Raw genomic sequence first — 21,670 nt, forward strand, 5'->3', positions numbered from 1 at the left:
ATTATATATATAATTATATGTATATATAATTATTATATATCTCACAACAAAATGAAAAATTAATGAGCATGTAATTTACAGATAAAAGATAACTATTTGCTATTCAAACTCAATAAATTCATAACATTTTTCACTATGCTAATAAACATACTCTATAATCTCATCCTTTAGCGATGATGTAAAAGTGAATTCTTGAGCTATATTAAGCAGGTCCACAAGAAAGAAAACATCATTTATTTGGTTTACTGCAGAAGTATAAATAACTTCTGCAAAATTCATTTCAGCAACTGGATTAACTAAAGAGTTATTCTTCCCGCTTTCCTCATTACCTAGAATCAATAAAACAACTACTGGTTAAAATGGCATCTTCAGTAATCAATAAATTGAAACACTTATTTATCCACTTTTCAAAATAACATTAAAATTTATAAAATAAAAAAAAAAACCTTTTGCTTGTTCCAATTTCTGGTTGGTATATGACAACTCAATTCTAAAAGCTTCAGCAAAGAGCAATTTACAGTCTTTGTGAGTATGAAGACCGTTGAGTATAAACTTACGAGCACGTTCTATAGAGTGACATTCATAAAATTCCCAATTGGCAGCCATTTTAAAAAGAACAGGTTTGTCACAATGCAATTCTAACATTTGATCAAATATTCGACTGACACAGGTGTACAATTTCTAAAACATAAAAGTAAGTAAAAAAAAAAAAATTAAAAAGAAAAAAAAAGAAAGGGGGAACCAGTTGTCATTGATCAACTTTATGATCATAGGCAATGAATAAATATGTTGAGACAATTTAAAAAATAAACAAAATCTAACAATCGGCTAGGATTTTGATAAATTCTATGAGGCGAGGTCTTCACTTAACTAACTTGTAATTCTCAAGATGGATAGAAAAAGCAAACTGGAGAGAGAAAAAAGAAAAGGAGGAAAGAAGACCACTGACCAAAGTCAGGCCATTGTGTATGGTTTAATTCATTAGGAATATTTTCACAGCATTAACTAACAACTCAAGAAAAATAAACAAAATTTAGTTTGATGTATTAACGAATCTTCAAATTTTTTTTAAATTATGGGTTTCATGGAGGGGAACTTAACCAAATTATAAATGGTGACTTGGTCACACTCAATTTCTTAAGGACAATCCTAGCTAGAGACAGCTTCAAAAGCTTCAATACAGACCAAATCACCAACTTTAGAACGTTGAAGTAAACCATTCAAATATGATGTTTATTGAAATAATAAGCAAGTAAGGAGTAATCTTAATTTTAACAATTACACATTCATCAATGATAGATGAAATGGAAAATCATAAAATATGCTTCAGTGAAGTATATCACAAGAAACAGGAGCAATGCTTTTATGTCAGGAAATTAAAAAAAAGATTAACACAGTTATTCTATACAAAATATACAAATTCATTCTGAAGTCAGTAAGGATTTCATAATATAGTTAATTTTTCAGAGAATGCAAATATCAATAATTTTTTGTTTCATATCAGCTGATACTTAAATATTGTTGAAGTTTAAACACAACTTCATTCTATATTGTTTTTTATATCCTTCAACAGGTTGTTTCCTTATCTTTGATATTGTAACATAGTGTAATAAAATGGTCTGAAATATAAAAGCGCAACAGAAACGTGATAATCCAGGAGAAAATGACAAATTAAGAAAAATAGAGAATAAGATTATTACTACAACCACTATAATTCTACTAACTCTTTTTCTAATAATGTAAATAGAAATACATCAGTGGGGAATGTTTTTTAAGCACTGATTACAGTAAAGATGGGTAATACCCTCCTGGACTAGGAAAATCAGGTGATGTAATTCATTTTCAGATAAAAATACAATCTCCAAGCACTGAAATAATAAAATATGAGTAATTAATGAAGAAAAAGAAGCTATAGAGAACTTTATTGAGTTTGCTTCACTTCAAAAAGAATTTCATTGAGATAAAATTCATTCTCACAAAGAATTATTTAAATCATCTTCTATACTCTACGTATGGAATAACTATTACAAAAAATAGCTTTCTATAATATACATAAGGTGAACACATTCAATTCATTTGTTATAATAATAATGAATGAATTATACTAATAATATAAAAATGAATAATGTTTCTATTTGACAAATATCGTTTATCACTTATTTTCTTTCAATATCAAATGAACCATTAAATAGAAAAGATGAATACATTAAAAAATTAAAATGTTATTTATCAATCCTATTTTAAAAGGATTAAGGAAGAGGATAGGATAAATAACATAATTGCATAAATTATTAAAAATTAAAAAATAATAAAATAAAATGCTAAACTACTAACCATATGCTTACAAAACTTCACAAATGACAACCATATCTTACAATCACTTGGAAATCTTCGCAAAGCAAAATAATACAACTTGCTAATGCGATTCGCCATACTGTACTCTAAATTAATTGCCTTCTGCTGTAATCCTTTTTCCTATTGAAACAAAACATAAATTTATTTATACTCAAGAAAATAAGAAATAATAATATCATTAATGAAAGTTTACAAATAATTATACTTTCGCTTTTAACTTGACTTTCATCAACAGTTCTATTTCAAATGTGATACATCTGAGTGTATCTTCCTTTGCTTTAGAAACTTTCTGAAGCTTATTTTCAAATAATTTTCTCTTTCTCATTATCCCTCTGAAATTAAAAATCAGAAATGTACAAGTATATAAATTAAAAAAAAAAATCAGATATTAATGTAAATATATTATTTTTATTGATTACACAAAAAGAATATTGAAACTATATTTTTATAAAATACTACCAAAAATACAAACAAACAGGAAAAAGGAAATTCATACTAAATAATATAATTTCTTAATATGTCCATCAATAACCTACTTATTAAGTTAATTCAAGTTTCTTATGAATACTGTCCCAATTGAAATTGATTCTCAGTGTTACTCCAGAATGCCGAATACTGTTCAAAAGGGAAATGAGGGAACTCCCACAACTAAACAAGACATATTAGCAATAGATAAAGGTTACTTAACAACTACTCAACTATAGTTGATGATACGGAACATAGTACATACAAATTAGAATTAATATCTGTTAAACAATAAGTAAGCCAACCTAAATGCTAGTAAGACTCCTCTAAGAAAGAAACAATATCCCCTATGAAAATAGCCGAGATGATAATGTAAGTTGCAATTAATCTCTTCACTGGACCTCAATCAAGAACCCAACATTGGGACATCCTTCCTTTACCTTTCAACCTTTTATAGGACCCGGTGGCTAGTTATCCTTCGGGCTTGCATACCCCTTCGTATCTACAGGAATAGTACCTGGTAGAAAGAAGTTACCTTAACGCAGGACCCGGCAGCTAGCTACCCTCCAGGCTTGCATTTCTCCTTCGTACCTCCAGGAATAGTACCCTGCAGGACAAAGTTACCACCCTTACAGAATTACAGCAGGTACCCATAAGTCTCATCCTATCTATTCACCTCCCAATCAACTACCTTACCTAAGTGAGCATGCATTATTAAGGCCTTCTGGTCAGGAGTACTTATCATTATGGATTGGAGTCAGATCATTTAACAAAATCATCTCAGCAACTGTATGTAGCTCAGATCTGGAGATAGTTTGGCAGCTCTGATATAAAGTACTGAAAAATGGTTCTTATCACAACACAGAATAGAACAGCTGTACTAATGAGAGATAGTAACACTACATGAACTTATTTTGCCATTTACCATCTACTAGATTTATATGTTTTATTACAATTTTTGATGTCAATTATCTAATTGGACAGAAACTATTTCTAAGGTTGAGCTTTGACACCAAGCAAGAACCAATGTACAAGGTAATAATGGAGATGGCAAGAGCATACCCTCAGAAATGTAACTCAACAGAGCCTGGAATAGAACCCTTGGGGGCACCAAGGGAGGGGACAGCCAGGAGAGACATATTAGTAGCAAACACTGGAAAAGCAGTGCAGATGTGATATGTGAACCTACAGAGACAGAAAAGGATGGTAGAATTTCAGAATATAGTCAATCAGCCAAAATTCATGCTGGTAAAATTTCATAATTTTGCAAAATTATGTTTAAAATAAGATAATTTATATATTGTCATTACAAATTAAACAAGAAACTTCAACAAATTAATGACAACCAGACCACTTTCTTCAATAAAGCATTCAGTATACATATAAAGTCCTACCAGTTTAAAATTTAATTAAATATGACTTTATTTCAGAAGTATATTGTGGTTGTTTTTTTGTGGCACAAAACATTGAGATCATCAGTGCCACATTTGTCTATAAGATAGTGTATAGCACTACTACAGACATGTACTAATTTATTAATTTTATAAATGGATCAACCTACAAAGCTTCACTAGCATGTCATCTTATTTTACTTTATTATGACTAAAGTTGTTATTATTATTGCCTAACTAGCGGTAACTTTAGGAAAACGTAAGTGCTGCCCACTATTTCAATACAGACAGTTAGCTATTTACACTGTGTTATAGATAGTGGAAATATAAAATCTATGGCCAACCTAAAAAACAAAACAAACACAAATACCTTATTTCACTTGAAGTGAATAATCCACATTTGTTCATTATTTCCACATCAGGTATATCTCCCAATTGTAATTCAACTTGCCCAGCCATGGTTGAATTACCCATGTGTCACAACAGCAACAAATAACAAACCCCACTTAATCAACATCCATTCACTCATAACCTTTGAGCAAGGAAAATTAAAAACTAAATCCAAAGAGAATCTATTGGATTTCACTAGAATAAATGAACATCCTCTCTTATGATAACTCAAAATATAAGTGTGGGCCGCCCGTAGCTCAATGGTTAAGACACAGTCTTAACAATTGATTGATGTCTATTGGCGGTGCCGGTTCGAATCCAGCCTGTGGGGCTTTGACTTTTTTCATCGGGTGGTGAGACTATCAAAGTTTATTATTACTGTCTTTATATATTTCATATTTTGCCTGTTGCTCATGATAAATTATCCGAACCGTACAATTTGAATTTCAAGACAAACTGCTTTTCTGGTTATTGTAAAGCTGATTTCAAGAAAACGTTCATTTTTAGATCATACCATCTGGCTGCTCGTGATACCGCTCACAATAACATATAAAATCACAGAATGGAACAAGTAGTATTAGAGTTAGATAAATATTGGACGACTAAAAGCAGCAGTAACAATAACCTGTCGAGATGGCTCTACAAAATAGGTCCTGGTACCAATTATAGGGGTTACTTTATATCAGAAGACCTTGAAAATGCATGGTAATAGGTTAGGTAGTTGGCTAGAAGATGAATGATGAGGATGAGTTTTATGGATACTCGCCGTAAATCATTGCAGAATGGAAAAATCATTCCATGCGGTACTTGCTTACGGTCGTGAAGGGGTGTTCCAGACCTACAGGTTTTCGTTGTAGGTCCTGACAAGGACGGAGGTATAGGAAGGAAGAGAGATCCAGAGAAGTCAGAGTGAAATAAATGTCCCGTCAGAGTGAAATAAATGCCGGGAAGGCTAACCAAAATGCACTAACTGCAACGGTGATCATGTTGCATCGTTTAGGGGATGCGCTTACAGGGCAAACCTAGAAAGAGAATTAGAAAAGAAAAAGGCGGTGGCTGCAGCTAAATTAGAGCATAAGGTAGGGGTGGGAGCAAGATACATGTAACCGCGATCAGGACACCCTGGTCGCATCAGGACACAGCCTCCACCATCTACTAGCGACGCCCAATACCCTTACCTTCCGATGGACATCCCCCCCCACCTACCCGCTTGCCCCCACCAACTACCGGGCTGCACCCACCACCTACGGGTCTACCCGCCGCTATCTATGGGAAGCCAAGCAATCCATAGCAGCTCATGTTAGCATTGGTAGGGCAGATGAGTTCTCTCCTAGAAACCTTTAATTCCATGATGACAGAGCTGGGCTCGAAACTGAGGGTACAGGGTTCTAAAAATTAATGCCTTCAATCTCCAAAACTTCAACTATTGTGGCATGACCACGAAAATGGAGGAATTGGAAGTGCTACTGGCTCTGACTTTGGCCGACTGTTGCCGTCCTAACAGACACAAGAATACAGCATTAACCACCCCACTTTCGAGGATATGCCGTAGCCACGGATGATCTCCATGACCCCCACGGAAGTGTATTCATAGCGATGAGGTACGGCACAACATGAAAAAAGATGCCGCCCCTTATGAACACCAGAGACGCCAAAATGAGCCATGACACTGTTCAGGTGCACATCATCCAGCCTACCTACAACAGCGGTATATACCGGCGTCCGCGCGGGTCCTTGCGAGAACTACGGCAACTCGTTAACACATGTGGGCCAAGACCAGCTGGCAGCTGAAATGACTATCGCCACCTATCACGCTCCCCCCATCTATGAACACTACTACCACACGTCATGGCTCTCATATCCAAAAGGCGGACGCAGAAGAACAGATACCATCATGCCAGAGAAGGAGCCCCTGAGAGATGAGAAGAAGGCCCTGAATACACTCACCACCCATATCAGGAACCTCATGTGGCAGGGGTTCGAGTCGGCGAATGGTATCCGGAGATGTCCTACTCACCTATGGGGTTCTCTGAAACTGTTAGAGCCAAGTATGACAAGGCTACCGTAGCGGCTTTTGCCAACGATATAGCTATCTACAGTAGTTCAATGAATGCAGAGACAGCTCGACGGCAGGCGGAGAAGGCTTGTACAGAAATAAACAAGAAACTCATTCAGTTGACTGGCCTTCCATTTCAGTGTTTAACGTTTAACATTGAAACGTAAAAATCCTTTCAAAACGCTCACACAAAGACAAGGAAAATTGTTCTAATAAAATCAAACGATAACAACATTTGAAAGAAGGTAGTTAGTTTTCCGTATGAAGTAGATAATAATCTATTATAATACTATAATAGAAAGATAGTCCGTGTGAAGTGAAGAAATGTGGAGCCTGGGTATGTAGTCCATTCACTGATTGTAATCTCAATTACACAAACTCAATTACAGTAAATAGAGATACGCAGTAAAAAAATAAAGTAAATATTATTTTCTATGCTAAGTTTTATGGAAAAATAAAACCCCAAGGATAGGGACCCAACAAAGTGGATTTGCTTATGTTCTTGTGAGGAGTCTGTCGGGATTGTCTGGTCTGAGGCGATTTCTCCAGCCTGATGTCTCTTAACAGAAGGCCCACGACAAGACGTATTCAATTATGGTTAAGAAAGGAAGGCCGTGTCAGGGGATGAGCCCTGGACACTGACTAGGTAGAGGAGGTCTAGGTGAGAGAAAATGAGGCAGAGTAACAGTTCTAGTTGCGGAGATGAAGCCGACGGACCAGAACTGTCATGATAGGAGCCAGCTTACTGGTTACCGAGATGAAGCGGCGGGCCAGTGAAACTGATAGGAAATAGGTTACAATCTTAGTTGCGGAGATGAAGCCGGCGGACTAAGATTGCTGGAGTAAGGAAAGGAGATAGGACATAGTCTATGAGCATAACAAAAAAAAACAATTCTTAAGAGAATGGAACGCCAATAAACCTCTCTATCTCAGGTAGAGTGTAAGCATCGAGTGATCTGTCTCTATCTGGCTAGAGCCGGAGAAGGCTCGACAATTAAAGGCCTCATGTGATCGGTTATCACTGAGAGTTCCTTCTTTTAGCTCTACTTGAGATAGTTCCGTAGAATCTTATTGCTCGATCTCTTTTTATTTTATAATTACATTTTCACATATTACATATAAACATATATACATTTTATACAGGAGATCGTATTTTTTATAATAATAACTTATATACAATTGTACAATTCCTTAGATGCTTGTAGTGCTGGCCCCCTAGTGGGATTCCGCGGAACTACGTGCTGGCTCGCCGTGCTGGCTCGCTGTTACATCATCGGATTTCGTGCTTTAACAACCAAAACCTTTGCTCGCCATGGAGAAAAATTCACTTTAATGATGCCAAGTAAACGAAGTTGTTTTATGGGTGAACAAATAAAAGTGTCATCCTTTGATAAATTGTTTTTGGCCAATTTTCTCCACCATACCTGAAGAAGGTTCACTTAAAAAATCTCTGCACATTCCTCTCGCATCCTTAAACAGTTTTCAGATAAAGGAGATTAAATATTCCCTTCAAAGACTTAGGGGTGAGAAAGGGCTATTTATCAACAAAGTGTTGATGCATCTCATCATCTGATGATCTCATTCTTGTATCCCGAGAGTGTAGCCCTCGAAGCACACTAACTTATCCACTCTAGAACAATTTAGTCATCATCGTGCTATTAACCCTCCTACTGCCTATCGGATCATAAAACAAGCCCAAACTCCTATTGCGACGTATCTAAAGAGCCCAAGCATAACAGGACCACGTCCACCAGGGGCGTGTTTCATAATGAAAGCCAATAGTAATGGTCCACAAGTACAAGTACGTAAACTATAAAGTACAAACACTAATACATTTTTTTCATGATAAGGACGACTAATAGTGATATTATATGAGTTTAAAAGTAAAAAATTATCAGGCAGAATTGTATAAGTCAGTGAAATTGTACCAAATACAAACTACAAGATTAATAGTATTAATTTGTACTTTATTATGAAACAGGGCCCAGAAAGGATATCTTGTTGTTAACATCAGGAAATTTTCAACGGACAAAGTCAAAACAACACAATATAGTGTTGTCATAGGATTTTTTATATGTGTACCAAATTGTGAGCAGTCGATCAGATAATCGGAAGTGATTTAAAATTCGATTACAAGATCTGACCGCCGGCTGCAGTGAAACTAAAGTGTATATTTTGGGGTGCTAGCTAATGACATAACAAATGTCAACGTATTTAGTACAATGTTCTTAACTTGAGATCAATGTTTTATTACTGGTCTCGATCTCTTTGGATATCTAAATTTCATGTTGATGTGTTTAATGTGATGTTTACATGTTGTCTGCTGTATGTCTAAGTTAGAAGATGAATCTTCTTGTTCCTTGCCGGAGGTATTGTTAATAATATTACTCTTGTATTCGTTTATCCTATAATTCTTGTTACTTTATTGCTTCTGTTAATTTTTTTTATTCTAAAAACATTTTTACGTTTCCTTTGTTGATTTTACCAATTCAGGATGATGAAGTTCAACCAGAGAATCCCACTTCATTCTTTCATGTCCAACCTCCTTCTCTCAGCCAAGGATATGAAATTTGTAAGTAGATTAATCACACTGTTATCTCATATACAATGCTAAACTAAATGTAATCATATATGAATTCTCTACATTGTTTTTAACTTGACTGAAGAATGATATTGTCTTATCAATACTTCTTTGTGAAAAGTGCTCTTGAATATCTGGCCATATCAAACAGGGAAGAAGCTGTGCCTATGAAAGATGGAGAAGGATGTTCTGTTAATTACTGCCAAAGATAAAACAAGACATTTCAGTTGTTACTTTCTTGCTATTTGTTGTCATTGATCTTTACTTATTTCATAATGGCAAATTTTTGTCTGTTTTAGGCCAGTCTCCATATGACAGCTCCGAAATTACAAAAAAAATAAAGTCAACTAAATTTCGTTTGAGGGAATATGAAAATTGGTTAGGCTTTAAAAAACCTCTTGGTAATTACTTGTATTATGTTATACTGATTACTATGATTAGGAATACTTTAATTATTGGCTAATTTTCATTAAAGATGAGAGAAGACTCCGCCAGGCTGTTTCAATGAATGACACTGCTTCGGTAATTCATCTTCTCTGTAAAGGAGTTTCTGCTAACTGTTGTGATGATCTTCGCAGATCTCCATTACACTTGGCTTCTTGTAAGGGTTATACAAGGATTGTTAGGTAACAACATTTGAATTTTAGTTGTTGTATTATAATTATTTACTATAGATGTCTATATCATATGTATGGTCCAAGGTTTTGTTTCAAGGCTGCACTCCCCACAATAAATTTTTTTACAAAAAAATTAATCTAACTGCTATATTAACCGATCTTGTATTGAGTACAAATCTGTAAGGAAAAAAGGTTTTGTTTTGTCTAGTAATAGATTTACTTCAGCCATTTTAACGATGATTGTAAGATATTAAGCATTTCTCTAAAATTTTGACTTGTAACCTTAACATATTAATTCTGCAGTTCATTAAGAATGTACGTAAGAGATTGTATACTACTAGATATAAGCTTCTTATGATTTAGCCAGTTCACTTTAAGAACTATATATGTTTTTCAATATTGGATTATTGTATTGTCCTCTCTTGTTAAATTGTCTTTAATGGATTTTGATCGTTTTATGAAATGTGAAGTTGTATATTTTATTTTGTAGTTCAGAGCATTTTTCAACTTTAATTTCAAATACTTAAGTAATGATTATATTATATAGAGCAATTGGTTTCAATAGATAATTACACAGAAAGTTATTTTTAAGTTTGTACAAGAAGGCTTAAGTTTTCAGATATTGGAAAAAAATGAATAATTGTAGTTTTATAGAAACAAAAATTTAATTAAGGTGGGAAGTCAATCAAAGGAGTTTAATTAAGGATAGGAGTCAAATATATACTTATATCCTTTTCTTAATCTGTAGCTGGTTTCTTAATAGTGATTTTTAAGTAGAGTGTCCAAGCTACCTTGAAGATTATGAACTGTGGTTGAGTTTTTGATGAAATGAAATGAATCTTTTCACAATTCTATCTTTCTGGTGTTTTGTACTAAACTAGCTCCAAAGACAGGAACTTCAAAACTGACCTCTGCTGAAAAGGATCTGTTTGTTTATTCCATCAACAGCGAGTGTAGAAAGCAGAAGTCAATGGCTGTGATATAATTAATGAAGTAAAATTAATAGTATGTATATGAACTTAAAATTTTTGAAGTTCCCATTGCTAGAGCTTGTTTTGTACATTGGAACCCTTGTGCCACCTGTCACTAGGGATGTCATCAAACAGTAAAATAACTTACTAGGAGCTAAGAAGCTCCACCAACAGCTGCACCATCGTATTATAGTCCAAGAGTCTAGTGCATAAAACGTTCATCTGCTAATAGTTTAAAAAATTTCTCTGTACTAAACTTATTAAGGAAATGAATCTATGGTGGCCCTGGAATTCTAACTTAGCAATGAATTGATTCGATAAAGTAACAGGTTAGATTTTTTGAATTTTTCTCACAGTTGAGAGAGAAGCCCTGCAATCCAAGTTTTTGTTTCTTAAGAGGAGAGAAAAAACCTGCTTCATATTTTCTCAGGCTGATGGTAAATAGTGGTTATAAGTATGCCTGTGTTTTAAGATGTTTATTTTACTTTAAGTTTAATTTAATTTTACTGTTTTTTGTATTTTACTATTTTAATATTTTTTATATTATCTGTAAATATGGTATGAATATACTCTGTTATTGCTATTCTCCTCAATTTAAACAGATTAATCATGTACAGTTTCATTGTAAATATTTTATTAATTTTTATTTTTATTCATATTTTTTTAAGGATTTTATTAGATCATGGAGCTGATCCTAATGCACGTGATTCTATTGGAAACACTCCCCTTCATTTAGCAGCATGCACGAACCATATTGATATCATCATGTTACTTTTACAAGCAGGTTTATTTTTTATTTATAATTTATTTCTTTTTCTCTTGTTATGTATTTTTAAAACCTTTTCTGATTGAAAAAGATTCATTAATTAATTTATATGGATTTAATTTAATGCTGCGTTCTCATTTGTTTAAAGTTAGTTCAAGGTATTATACTATCTTTTAATTTTATTTTTGTTTTTCTCAGGCTTACCTTTAATACTTTTTTTTTTACACTTTTATTACTTTCAAATTGTAAAAAATAAGCTAAACAATTCAGGATAGGTCTCATTTCCAAGGAAATTTAGCATGTTCATTTTTCATAACAGTAGACAATTACCTGCAGTCATTTTCAGCCACAACAGTGGCCAGTTTCGGTAAAAGTGTATCTTAAGAATGCTTTTCAGCATTGTGAGAAACTATTCTCGAGAAGACTAGCAAAGCACTACTACTTGGAAGCCTCCATGGTATTTCCTCTAAAGGTAGTTCAAACATGTTTTAGCATGTAGCCACCTTTAGGTATAAGTTATCCAAAATATGTTTTTAGTTGGTTAAAACAAAATGATACCAATAAATATATTTTTGAATAAACATAAACTATCCAAAAATCATTGAATCATCCAACAATATTTATTTTATTTTTGTACCAATTTATATCATACCTAAACAGAAAGCTATTTAAAAAAAAAAATTTACTAACATACTTTTCTGCATTTTAAAGGTTCTGATGGGTTGAGTGTAGACAAGCTTGGAAGGAGTCCACTTCAGTTGGCTCAGTCAAAATTAAAGATTCTTCAAAAATCAAATGTCACGGACGAAGAGGTCAAACAACAAGTTTCTCAGGTTTGGGAATAAAAAATTATTTTCAGTAACATTGACACTTCATTATAATTTGTGTTATGGCCTTCCAGTTAAACAATTAACTGAAGTATTATTAACCATTATGTAATTTTACAGTAATAGATAGATCTGAAAATTATCGCTTGTTATTCCATCCCTCAAAAAAAACCATTGTCTATTAATTACAAATTTTTCCCTGAGATATATGGAATTATTTAGATATAATGACTGGCTGTGTTTTCTAATTAATTAAAAACTCTTTAAGTGTCTTTTTATAAATAATTATTATTAGTTTAGTTGTAATTAAATTATGTGAACAGTATATGATTTGATTGAAGCCAAATACACACTTCATTTTGTAATATTGAAATTATCCATGTAATGAGTTGCTCAGGAAGATAGTTTGCAGAAGGAATAAACTTGAATGGAAAATGTGATGAATCATTACATTACAATAGTACATAAATGACAAATTAATACTAATATTTTAAAAATATATATCCATGTTTCACTTCTTTCATCCCAGGTTTCAATCCACATGTGGCAAATAATTTATTTATTAGGTTATATCAGCTGTGAATCAACTGTGAGATTGGGAGACCCCTCCTGGGCTGTATTAAATCTCTATAAAATGGTCACTTTTAATTTGGGTGGGAATAATCCTGGTATTTGAGCGTGAATGTTGACCACATGACAACCTTTTGTAACCATTGTTCAAGAAACAGTATTTACTTAGCATGTACTAAACTCAAAACTATGGGTATAGTATTACAAGTTTTTTTTCCTACTCCATATACAGTTTAATAGAAATAACTTTATTAATCAATGTCACTTATTCTTCCTTATCTTTTTTTCTTATAATTTATAATTTTAAAAAAACATTATTTTACTTCACAATCAATCACTATTCAATCTCTTAATTACTATTTTTTTTAGCAGTTATCACTAAATATTTATTATTCCAATAATGATTAATAATTAATAAGATTAAATGTTTTTCAAGGTTATCGAATTGCTCTTGATGTTTGCTCATGATGGACCTGACACGGAAAAACTTAGTGAAGCCAGAGATAGAGTAAAGATTGCTGGATCACGTGAACAAGTCGACATGGAGCTTCGCAGCCTTCTTGATAATCTTGAATCATTGAGTATATCTAAGCCAAACGTATGATACATTGTAAAATTCCTTCTCATTCTTTTGTTTGATAGATGTTAAGAATGTATTGTCCTGTTATCAGGATATATTTTTATAATCTATTTTATCTATAGGAAGAACTGTTGGAAGAGTATTATATGGTTCACTTTTATATATATAAGTCATGAGAGTTAAAAGAAATTCAACAATTACCATAAAAGCTATAAATAATATTTAAGCTAGGAAGAGAAGAAACTAGATCAAGTGCAACATTTATTTAGGTTCTGACTATATATATTTGCATTATTTGTTGATCAAAGCAACTTCACTGCTCATTTATTGGTCTATCATTCTTTTTTATTGGTGGATTATATTTAAAAGATTTTTATGATGTTAGTATTTGTAAGTGTAAGCATGCGTATGATGTGAAATATGAAATATGTGAAAAAATAAATATTTTTTTTATTACTCCTGCTTCTTTATTTGCTTGGTTTGATGGTAAAATTGTTTCAAATTTTCCTGATGCATTGTTAAACTAAAAAAAACTACTTTGACTAGTTTGAAACTTAAGTAACACTTGAAGAGAAAAATTTTTGTATCGAAATATGATGGTATAATTGGCATTTCTTTTTGTTTCTTACAAGACTTAACTTAAAAAATTTGTAAGTGCATGATACTAGGCTTCCTACTGCAAAAGGTTTTAAGTTTGTAATGCTTTGTAAATAAATATTTATTACACTTATTCCATATTTGTTGAATAAGTGTTTTTAAAGATATTTGTTAATGGAACTATTTTTATTTTTGTGTTGCATTCATAACTTGTTTGAAAAATTATGTTTAGTTCATATTTCTGTCTATTTTAATTTTAATTGAAATAAAGACTTTATTAGGAGAACACAAATTTATTAGCTTATTGATTTATATGTTCATATATTTTTTACCTATTATTTTATAATTATCTTATTTATTCTTTTTAGTTTTAGAGAAAAAATTAAATAGAAAAATACTTTGAATGTTAAGGAAAAATATTCTCCTCATATTTTCATATCAAAAACAAACATAAAAATAAAGAAACATAAAAATAAAATAAATAATGGACTAACAAAGTTGGAAATATACATAACAATGAACTAAAAATATAAATACATTGTTATGAGTATTTCCAACTTTGTTAGTTTATTATTTATTTTATTTTTATGTTTCTCTGAATTGATGGTTAGCTCTTTTTGTTTTTATAGCCCTGATGAAGACCTGAAAATCAAATTGAAACATTGGCACAAATAAATAATCTTTTGTTTATTTGTGTTTTTTCTGCTGACCCCGACCATCTCCTCTTATTTATCTACGGTGAATTATCTTCACCTCATTAAGGAAAAATATATTTGTTTTAGATTAAATTTTTAATTTTTTCCATGCTTTCTCTACATAGGGGCTTAGTTATGCAATTTCCACAAACCATATCAAACCTTATATATGAAATTTGGAGCATTGACCTCTTTGTCCAATACTTTAAGTAGTCCTAAGTCTTCTTTTAGATTGAAAGAATTAATTGATTTTCACTTAATTTCAGTCTGTTTTTTCCATAGAAAAATTAAGGACTAACTTTTAGTTGACCTTAATTTTCTTTTGGATTATTGATGAAATAATTAATTGATTTGTTTTTTCTTTTATAGTCTAAAAGTCTAAAGCTGTTCTGTGGCCCATATTCTGTCGGACTTATGATTAATCTTGGAAAAGCTTCAAAGATTTTTAAGAATACCAAAAATTAGTTTAGTATTAATATAGAACAAAGATTTTATTAAATTGTATATTTAACAGTGTTAATTAGATTCTTTAACAATTATTATTAATATAGAAGGTATTATTAAGACAAAAAAATATTAAACTATCAATTTCGTGATGTTAAGCGGACATTTGGTCCCTTCTTTGTACGAAAGAGCATTTCTGGGCTCATTATCAAAACTTCATCAGATTCTATCTTATAATTTAGTACCAAATTTGATGCAATAACCTTCATTTCCAGCATGGCAAATTTCTGTCCTGAAAACAAATAAAAATTATAAAATTGCTTTGTATATCACACATTATTAATCTGAGTAATATGGAAATTACTGACTAGTTATTTTGAGTAATTAAACAAATATGTTTTATTTTAATACCTGAAAGCTCTGCTATAAAACCGAAATTTATCTCGATTGAATCAATAGCAATTTCAAGTTGAATTGGTTTATAAAATTGTTATTTTTCTTTAAACTATAGTTTATACTGTATGAACATCCAGGCACATGGCGTAAACTGGTCAGGGATTTTGAGTATTTCATTTGATTGGGAAAAATTGTAATTTATTAAATGTTCATCACCTTTTTAATTTGAAGAACATAAGTGGTTTGATTTCAATTATAATTCATATAATTCAATTATAATTGAAATAACTGGTTACTATTTAGTCTAGAAATAAAATTTATTTTTTCTTTAAAATATTTTTGGCTGTATTTCAAAATCAATTTAATAGCAAATTTATCCTATTGATTTATTCAATGGAACAACTAAGGAGGTAGAAATAGAAATACTAGTCACTGAGTTTGAACCGCCCGAACCTTAAGATTGTGGTTGATCTCCATAATTATCATGGCATCTCCCTATTATGCTGTGCATATAAGATGTTTTCAATGATTCTGTTCCGAAAGTTCCATTTCTTTGCTAAATGTGAAATTAGGTTATATCAAGTAGATTATGATAATGGTGATTATTATCAAATACTTCATTAGAGGAAAATACAGTAGACTAAATATTCTGAGTACAGAATATTTTGGAAAAGCCAGGAAGCACAATATAAATTACCTACCATTAATTTTTAGGTTTCCAGAAGGTAGATGGCAGTATCATCAAAAATGAACTATAACAGAATTTGCTTCAAATAGATATTCCACCCATACTCATACAGTTGAAGGTTACCATGAAAAACTACAGTGCAACATTCAAGTTAAAGACTACACTTGAATGTTGTATGTATACAAGAGGGCTTTAAAGAACTACAGCTGAATTTAAACTTTCGGAGAAAAAAACATTCTTGGAGGACCTCTTGGAGATGTACATGATCCCCTCCAGATAGATTAGGAATAATATATTTGGGAAGGTTAAAGAGTTTGGGTATCGAGACTCCCAAGTGGACTATGACAATGATATAAATACAAAGATTCAGAGAAGACTCCTAGCTTCCAAAACATGCTATTCCGGCCTTTACAAGCATTTAAAAAGTAGAATAAACACTAACTGAAGCTAAACATTTATGAGAACTGATCTGAACTGGTGGATCAAATTTTAGAAGGCCCTGACTCTGCAAGAGTTGTAGAACCACATTAAGTAAATTAATGCTACTAAAAAGGCTCACCTATGCAGTTTCTGATCCCAGCTGAGAATGGTATGTATGCATAAGGATGCTTCTGTGGTTCGAAATACCTGTCAGGGTTGAACATATCTGGTTCTGTAAAAAGATCTTCCCTTCTGTGTGTTGCATAAATGTTAATATCAATATATGCTCCTTTTGGTATTATATATCCACCTTTAAGAGAAATTTTTTGAATGAGAACTATTTTTAGAAATAGAATTAAAGAGGACAGTAATGTTAAGATAAGTGGAATTAAAGGGTCATGTTTCTTGTAATATTTTAAAAAGTGTCATATTGTGTTATTCAAAATATTTACATGACAAAAAAGAACGAAATACAGGGGCGTCCATAGCTCAGGTGGTTGGGTGCAGTCTTACCAAACTAAGATCTGCTGGTGGTGCCCGGCCTGGGGCATTGACTTTTTTCATGACAAACTCCCAGAAAATGGAAAACTTGACCCCCCACCATAGTTAGGCAGTATAGGACTCTGAACTGTAAATGTCTAAAATCAGACGCACAATTGCTTTAATCTATGTTATTTCCTACAATGTCATTCTGGGTGGTAAAGACTGTACCATTCCTGTTCTCTTATTTACTTAGGAACTTGTTTCCACCACTGATAATCTTGAATAAGTTTCAATTCTTGAGACCAGGAGCAGTAGGACTCAGATATATACAACATACAATATCTGGACTATCACCTTCAGTTTCAATTACATAAAATCCTGCTGCAAAGTAGCAGCAGATCAAGAAGTACAAATCATGAGTTAATGACTGAGTTCTATTATGCAATGCCATCAGTAATAGATATACAGTTGTTTAGGCATTTCATGGCTGTATCTATCATTGGATTATATCACTGCTTTGCTTCAATAGTGATACATCTGGGAAAAAAAACCCATTATTTTATTATGTATAGGATGTATTCTATAGATTGTACAGTAAACTGCTGTTACTTTTTGACAACCTTATTAGCTTTGGGGTAGTCTATTGAGGGACCACAGCAGAGAAATAAACCTCTGTCTAAGGTAATATCTTTAGAGACATCCATTTCATATAAACTCAAAACATTTTTTTGTCAGATGTGCCTGTTCAAGCAAAGCAGCAATTTATATTGATAGTCCATTAGCCCATGATGAAATAGGGGACCTATTTCATAAACAAATTTGGGCATATAAAATGTCCTAACTTGATTTGAAAAGTGTAACACTGCTATATTAGAACTGCTGGAATAAAAATTGAGGGCCGGGTGAAAACAAAACTCTTTGCATGAAAAATGACTTACTTTATACTAAAAAAAAAAATAGATACTAGTTCTCTGTTCGAAGGAGTAATATATCCATCAGGTAAATTGGCTATCATTTTTATATGTCTTAAAGAAAACAACTCAGAATTTAACTCTCCCCTTCTGGGACCAACACTACTAGACAAGCAAACAAATTAAGGTAATTTTTTAAATTATTAATGAAATAAATGTAAATTATAAATAAACGATAATTAATTGAAGTAGATGGTTTTTGGTAACATGAAGGCACACACACAATCACATATAATTATATGCTTATGAAATTATATCAAAGTAGCTTACTGGTAGGAAGGACAACATCGTGCATGGCCATCCTTCCTATTAATGGTACTGATGGATAAAGCCTTATTGTTTCTTTTAGAACTCGCTCCAAGTATGTCATTTTCTGATAGTCTTCTATTGTAGGCTCCTGTCCGACCAAAATGCCTGACACCTCATGATATAGTTCTTCCTGTAAAAAAGTATAAAATAAAATAACAACAAGATAGATTGCTATACTTATCTTTCTGAGTAACAACTTAAATTCTGTTGTATTAGGGTGCTAAGTGAAAGGTTTCGCATTTCTGTATCTGAACATAAAAACTACCAAATTTTATGGATAATCTAGTAAAAATAGGTTTTACACGATTGATTTTTACTGATGTAGTAATTAATTTCACAGGATTTAACTGGCTATATCACACAATTTGTATTTGTACTTTTTAAGATCTCCAACTAAATGTAAAATATCTTTCTTTCTGACTTGGGATGGATTTTAATATTTGTCGGATTTACATAATCCGATATTTTCGGCATCTTTTTTTTTTTTTTTTTTTGTTTAAAATCGGGGTCAGGGGTCTCATTTTTTGATACCCCTCGTAACAGGGCGTACCAGAAGAGTCCGAAGACGTCCCGACTGCAATGCCGCCTCAAACTATCTATATGCAAGCTAGGAACTGGCTTGGCCCTACCACAACGCCAGGGCCGATGATATGCCGGCCAGCTTCTGAGGGAGAAGCAACGTTATTCAAGAATTTCATATTTTATGTTATTCATGCATTTTGCTCCCGTAAACAAACTGGATTATTTAAAAAATGCCCTATCAGGTGAACCTGCGTCGCTGTTGGCGGGATTTCGATTCGAGCTCATACCAGATGGCCTGAGACTCGCTGGTACACGAGTATGATAACCCGCGTGTTCTCGCATCAAGAAGCCTACAAAGGATCTTGAATCACAAATACCCTACATCTAGCAGAGAACGCGTGAAATACGCATCATACTTGGCAGGTATGTGAGGGGGTCCAATCATTTCAGGCTTTGGCTCTGGAGGACGAATCGGATGTCATCCTGTTCACATTGGCTCTCCGAGCTTTGGATCCAGACAGCACTTCGAGCTAGCCCATGCCAGCAGCGAGTTCCCCACCGTCGATGAACTGATAGCGTCGTGAGACAGAGATTAATGGCAGGCAAGCTGTCTCACGAACTTAATATGCAGCCTCGTTCCGACGCTCCGAGCGATAGGCCTGTTGATAGGAAAAACTCCGGCTTTTCCTTGCTTACCAGCAAAGGCGTTCCGAGCACCAGGCCAGCGTTTGTACGAATCAAGCCGGGTCGCCACCTAGGCGAGTGTCTCCTAGGAAATCGGGCAGATCAGGGCGCCGTCAATTGTCCGACACTTTCCCGCGCGCCATGTCTACTTCTCCCAACAAGGAGCCTAGAGCGGCACCTCTTGGAGCGGTGCTACAAATTCTTGGCCTTGACCCCTCAGGATCAAACGACTTTATAAAGTCATCAGGTATGTGTCTGAACTGCCTGAGGTCGGGTTATCACGTTTCAAAGTGCCCGTATGGATCTCGTTTTGCAGCTCTAAACACCACAGCTTGCTGCATGTTGAAAACCGATTGGGTTCTCCTTCTAACGGAAATTCCTTGAAGTCAGGCGATTTCGTGGGGCACACGCGGTGAACTACCAGCCCTCGTTCGGAGGCACTAACGGGCACGGCATGCACCATATTAAACGGGCCCAAGCGTTTCGCGCCCGCATGTCTATTACTCGATTCCGGCAGCTAATACACGTTTATTACTGCAGAGCTCGCAGCGCGGATTGGTGGTCAATTCTAGCCCTTTGACGAGGGGATCGCTGGTTTGGAAGGCGTTCCTGTTAATAATTTACATGGCTGCATGACATGTAGGCTTCAGTCCACTATCGACGATATCACGAAGTTCACAGTCCGGGCTCTCGTGATTGAACGTATCACCTCTGACATGCCCAGGCCTTCGGTTCGTTCCAAGGTAGTCAGAGATGGGTGACCCTTCCTTCGGTCTTTCCAGTCCCATTGACGTTAACCTATACCCTCGCCTGATTACTGGTGCTCCCACAAAGGCCTTCGGGGATGGCTACCTTTACCTTTTACCAACAGTACTAGGTAAAGCCATTATTGGTACATGCTCCGGTAATGATTCATTCACCAGCATCTCACTCCTCAAACAGGATGATGCATCCGTTCCGAACCAGAGCAAGGCGTTTCCAGAACTAGACAAATCCGGCCCGGTTAAACGTAGGCGCCCATGCCATTCCACGTGAGAAAACAATCGTACTGACGCATCCTCACGAAATAGTTTTTTGGACAGTCCTCGTTCTGCCTGCACTATACCCATCATATCTTCGTGTTACCCAATAATCACAGGTTTTCAGTATGTACCGACAACTGAGCCTATTGCCGCTTAGTCCTGGCTTCTCTTGGTGGATGTCAGAAATTAGTGCTCGTTGAGTATAGTATTAAGGAATAGCATTCCTAGCCTTTTCATGAGCTATGACCACTCGTTTAGCGTTTTCATTCCTTATGACCTTCGCCGAATGTATAGCACAAAATATTCATCCGTGACTACTCTCATGGTTCTGGTATCAGAATAAACTGTGAATAAATAACGATTACTAATTGACCAGTTAGTCATTGTTTCAGCCAATGTCATTGGCAACTCATGATTCATCACGATATACATACATATGTTTATTAATGTATAGTACTATAAATGTATTTTAGTCGTGCACATTAGTATATCTCTTGTTCATTCGATTTTCTATAAAATTTTGTCCATCGTTCATGTTTTCTTTGATATTTCAGAAAAAAGGGGCCACCCAAAATTATATATAAATATAGTAGTACTTTATTAGCTATTACAATTATTTTCTTGAAAAAATAAAAATTAATTTGAGGCTGCCCCCTCTGCCCCTCTTTGGGTAACCATTGATGAAGACACTTATTTACGTTTGCATTCCATACAAATGTATGTTTTTTTTTTTAATTGCTTGGATGATTATTTAGGTGTTCGAAGCGGGTAACAGATAATATGAAATGAAATAGTCTTTTATTTATGCAATAAATTAAAATCATACTAAATACAATATAAACATTTAAAGAAGGTAGAGAGAAAGAAAAC

General features: G+C 33.7%; 3 protein-coding genes across 6 annotated transcripts in view; 1 reads left to right on the forward strand and 2 right to left on the reverse strand.

Annotated features, from left to right (window-relative positions):
* Positions 1-4,758, reverse strand: part of LOC106686250 (U3 small nucleolar RNA-associated protein 6 homolog) — a 26,355-nt gene extending 21,597 nt beyond the window's left edge. Inside the window, exons 1-5 of one of the 2 annotated variants that reach the window (XM_014429438.3) lie at positions 4,582-4,758; positions 2,561-2,687; positions 2,335-2,475; positions 447-681; positions 152-329 (exon numbers count right to left, since the gene is read on the reverse strand). In XM_014429438.3, coding sequence (XP_014284924.1) covers positions 152-329; positions 447-681; positions 2,335-2,475; positions 2,561-2,687; positions 4,582-4,685 — 785 coding nt within the window. In that variant the 5' untranslated portion in view covers positions 4,686-4,758. Of the gene's footprint in view, positions 1-151; positions 330-446; positions 682-2,334; positions 2,476-2,560; positions 2,688-4,381; positions 4,401-4,581 lie in introns of those variants that run through there. The other variant, XM_067045367.1, reaches the window with a different exon arrangement.
* Positions 4,759-8,840: 4,082 nt separating this feature from the next.
* On the forward strand, positions 8,841-16,445 carry LOC106686260 (ankyrin repeat domain-containing protein 54). 3 transcript variants are annotated; one of them, XM_014429450.3, is made up of 8 exons: positions 8,841-9,026; positions 9,151-9,229; positions 9,538-9,639; positions 9,714-9,864; positions 11,495-11,610; positions 12,304-12,425; positions 13,426-13,587; positions 15,231-15,381. In XM_014429450.3, exons 1-8 carry the CDS (start codon positions 8,985-8,987, stop codon positions 15,324-15,326), a joined length of 870 nt encoding a protein of 289 aa, XP_014284936.1. In that variant the 5' UTR covers positions 8,841-8,984; the 3' UTR covers positions 15,327-15,381. The 3 variants fall into 3 exon arrangements, with proteins under 3 accessions (XP_014284936.1, XP_014284937.1, XP_014284938.1); XM_014429451.3 differs by lacking the exon at positions 15,231-15,381 and adding an exon at positions 16,416-16,445 and having other exon boundaries at positions 8,846-9,026; XM_014429452.3 differs by lacking the exon at positions 15,231-15,381 and adding an exon at positions 14,796-14,816 and having other exon boundaries at positions 8,847-9,026.
* Positions 15,356-21,670, reverse strand: part of LOC106686259 (cytochrome P450 4C1) — a 32,420-nt gene continuing 26,105 nt past the window's right edge. The window contains exons 11-13 of the mRNA XM_014429449.2: positions 18,534-18,702; positions 16,949-17,119; positions 15,356-15,597 (exon numbers count right to left, since the gene is read on the reverse strand). Coding sequence (XP_014284935.1) covers positions 15,446-15,597; positions 16,949-17,119; positions 18,534-18,702 — 492 coding nt within the window. The 3' untranslated portion in view covers positions 15,356-15,445. The remainder of the gene's footprint in view (positions 15,598-16,948; positions 17,120-18,533; positions 18,703-21,670) is intronic.

This window comes from Halyomorpha halys, unplaced genomic scaffold (assembly GCF_000696795.3).
Source record: "Halyomorpha halys isolate HHAL.00 unplaced genomic scaffold, Hhal_1.1 Scaffold801.1, whole genome shotgun sequence".
Classification (NCBI taxonomy): Eukaryota; Metazoa; Arthropoda; class Insecta; order Hemiptera; family Pentatomidae; genus Halyomorpha; species Halyomorpha halys.